Here is a 3353-nt window from a genome sequence, read left to right as displayed (position 1 = left end):
GGTCTGGCGGTAGCACTTTTAGCTGTAGCTTAGCATAGATCATTGAATCTGATTAGACCGTTAGCATCTCGCTCAAAAATGAAGAGTTTCTATATTTTTCCTATTTAAAACGTGACTCTTCTGTAGTTACATCGTGTACTAAGACAGACGGAAATGAAAAGTTGTGATTTTTCTAGGCCGATATGGCTAGGAACTGTACTCTCATTTCGGCGTAATAATCAAGGAGCTTTGCTGCCGTACCATGGGTGCATAGAAAAGAAACTCTATGACTCTTCTGTAGTTACATCGTGTACTAAGACAGACGGAAATGAAAAGTTGTGATTTTTCTAGGCCGATATGGCTAGGAACTGTACTCTCATTTCGGCGTAATAATCAAGGAGCTTTGCTGCCGTACCATGGGTGCATAGAAAAGAAACTCTGGTCATTTTTGAGCGAGATGCTAACGGTCTAATCAGATTCAATGATCTATGCTAAGCTAAGCTAAAAGCGGAGATCGGCTGAATGGATTCGAAAATGGTAAAACTCAACTGTTTAACTCTAGGGGAGTTGGAAAATAAGCCTATTTTCAAAAGTAGTGGAGACGAGTCTGAATGCTGTCTCAGATGAGGGAGGCTTGGGGAAAAGTGCATGCATGTAGTAATTGCATCCTGTGCATTTAAACAAATACAAAAAAAAACAGGTTAAGAAAAACAGCAAAGATCGTGTCCCAGCATAAATGGGAATCCAGTTTAATGTGATTGAAACGACATAAGTGTGGCAGTGTGTGCAACAGTGTTTGCAGTGTGAGGAGTGGAGTGGAATCACAAGACGTCTCAGTGGCTCAAGTCTGCAGTCAGACGAGGGGCCTGAACGTAATATTTAACCCCTGACTATCTCTATACTGTCGCATAGGAGAGAATTTGACATTATGATTCAGAGTACTGGCACTTTCCTTGAATGAGAAACAAACAGTCAGGGCCTGAAGCTCATTTTTCCTCCTGTTTGGGTAAGTGGTCGGAGAAAGATGCTTATGGAAGCTGTTTCTGCCACTGAATCAAAGAGAAAAAGTGCAACGGCGAGTTTTTATCTCACAATTCTGACTTCTTTTATCTTGCATTTGTGAGTTTACATCTCGCAATTCAGATTTTTTCAAAAGTCAGTCAAAACGCAGAATTGGAATGGATCTGAATTGGAATTTAAATGGAATTGGAACTGATTTGAATGTGGATTGATCTGAATAATCGGATCAATTGATCGGAATAATGAATTTGGATTTAAATTTTATTTGGAAATGAAATGTGAATTTGCTACAAGCTCCACAAAATGTTGCATTGGAATCTGATTTGAACTCCAATTGAAATCGAAACAACCCCACACTCTACAGCATGTTGAACTAGAATTTCAATGGATGTGAATTACAATTACCATGATACAAAACAATTATCATTCATTTAACATACGATTACCATCTACAACAAGTTATTGGTTCTCTAAAACAGCATGATATTACTATGGTACACATCAAAATATTAATATTACTATGTCATTCATTCATTCACAGGACTGGCATGCTGTGTGCTGCTGACGGTCTGCATTAGATTACAGCGCCGCTGGTTCAGAGTCGGACCTGCGTCTTTAATAATCCGGCGACATTAGTGCTGGAAGTACGCGTGTGTAGTGTGCAGTATGCAGTGCGGTAGAGAGCACTGACAGCGCTGCAGTAATTGGTGGCAGTGTCCTGGTCATTACGTGCTACGGGCCGCGATAAAATGGGTCCAAATCGCTGTGAAAAGTTATAAAGAGAGAAAAATGGACTATAGACGCAAAAGGAGACTGACGTTCTTCACTATAGGACTGATCTTCTTACTGAGCGGCATTGAGTACGGTAAGCTGAGTATGGTAACGTTACTGCTGTCCGGGGCACAACAGCTTGCATTTCTACACTACACGATGGGTTTATATATACAAAGCAGTATGACAGCACATTACCATGGTACACATCAAAATATTACTGCATGTCAAAAAAAAAAAAAAAATCAGTGCTTTTTTGTTATATGTGTATTAGGCCTATAATTGGTATTATTATCTATTAATAATAATATTAGTATATGTGCATTCTATTGTTATATGTGTATTATTATGATCTATTAATAATAATTAATCTATTCATATTAAATAATACTAGAATATAAAATAATAATGTTGCTGAAACATCCCACAGTCAGGAAAATTATTAAATGTTAATTAAGTTCATTAGAATTTGGGTTTATTGGAACTAGAATTTGAATTCAATTTACAACACACTCAAAATGTTGAATTGGAATTTTAATAGATTTGAATTTGAATCGATTTTTTATTTTATTGTATTTGAATTTGAATTGAATTCAAATGGATCTGAATTGGAATTTAAATGGAATTGGAACTGATTTGAATGTGGATTGATCTGAATAATCGGATCAATTGATCGGAATAATGAATTTGGATTTAAATTTTATTTGGAAATGAAATGTGAATTTGCTACAAGCTCCACAAAATGTTGCATTGGAATCTGATTTGAACTCCAATTGAAATCGAAACAACCCCACACTCTACAGCATGTTGAACTAGAATTTCAATGGATGTGAATTACAATTACCATGATGCAAAACAATTATCATTCATTTAACATACGATTACCATCTACAACAAGTTATTGGTTCTTTAAAACAGCATGATATTACTATGGTACACATCAAAATATTAATATTACTATGTCATTCATTCATTCATAGATAAATAGACAGATAGATAGATAGACAGATAGATAGTTATTAGTGTATTATTTTATTTGGATTCCATTTGAGTGTATAAATAATAATGGAATATAAAATAATGTTGCTAGATTTTTCAGTAGTCAGGATAATTCTCAGTGGATTCTCAGTTCTCAAGGAGACTGTGTCACATTCATAACAAATGTATAACGTGATGTTGCTAGTAGCAGTGATTGAATTGTTACTTGTTTCTAATAAAACTTACCCTATAAATCAGACATTTTCCCACATGCCTGGCTCAGAATTGCTCTTTGTGTTCAGAGATTCTTCAGATTTTTCAGAGCCCTAAGTCACAGAGTTTCTCTCGTAATAAACTGCCATTAGTTACTAATCTAACTAGCTATCAAGATAATAGTTCAAATACCAGATCAGATGTGCCCGTAATGTAAGGAACATTGCTGTCACCTAATGAATGTCTGTTTGATAGATAGATAGATAGATAGATAGATAGATAGACGGATAGATAGATAGATAGATAGATAGATAGATAGACAGATGGATAGATAGATAAATAGACGGATAGACAGACAGACAGACAGATAGATAGACGGATAGACAGATAGA

The 3353-nt window shown here is 35.6% G+C and overlaps 1 protein-coding gene across 1 annotated transcript in view; it reads left to right on the top strand.

Annotated features, from left to right (window-relative positions):
* Positions 1 to 1544: 1544 nt before the first annotated feature.
* The window catches only part of LOC107570453 (major facilitator superfamily domain-containing protein 8-like), a gene marked incomplete at its 3' end in the record, with an annotated part of 4024 nt that continues 2215 nt past the window's right edge, over positions 1545 to 3353 (top strand). Inside the window, exon 1 of the mRNA XM_016256686.1 lies at positions 1545 to 1864. Coding sequence (XP_016112172.1) covers positions 1789 to 1864 — 76 coding nt within the window. The remainder of the gene's footprint in view (positions 1865 to 3353) is intronic.

Source organism: Sinocyclocheilus grahami, unplaced genomic scaffold (assembly GCF_001515645.1).
Source record: "Sinocyclocheilus grahami isolate Dianchi unplaced genomic scaffold, SAMN03320097.WGS_v1.1 scaffold1461.1, whole genome shotgun sequence".
Classification (NCBI taxonomy): domain Eukaryota; kingdom Metazoa; phylum Chordata; class Actinopteri; order Cypriniformes; family Cyprinidae; genus Sinocyclocheilus; species Sinocyclocheilus grahami.
Note: the sequence above shows the minus strand (reverse complement) of the source record. Positions and strands in the feature narration are given on the sequence as shown.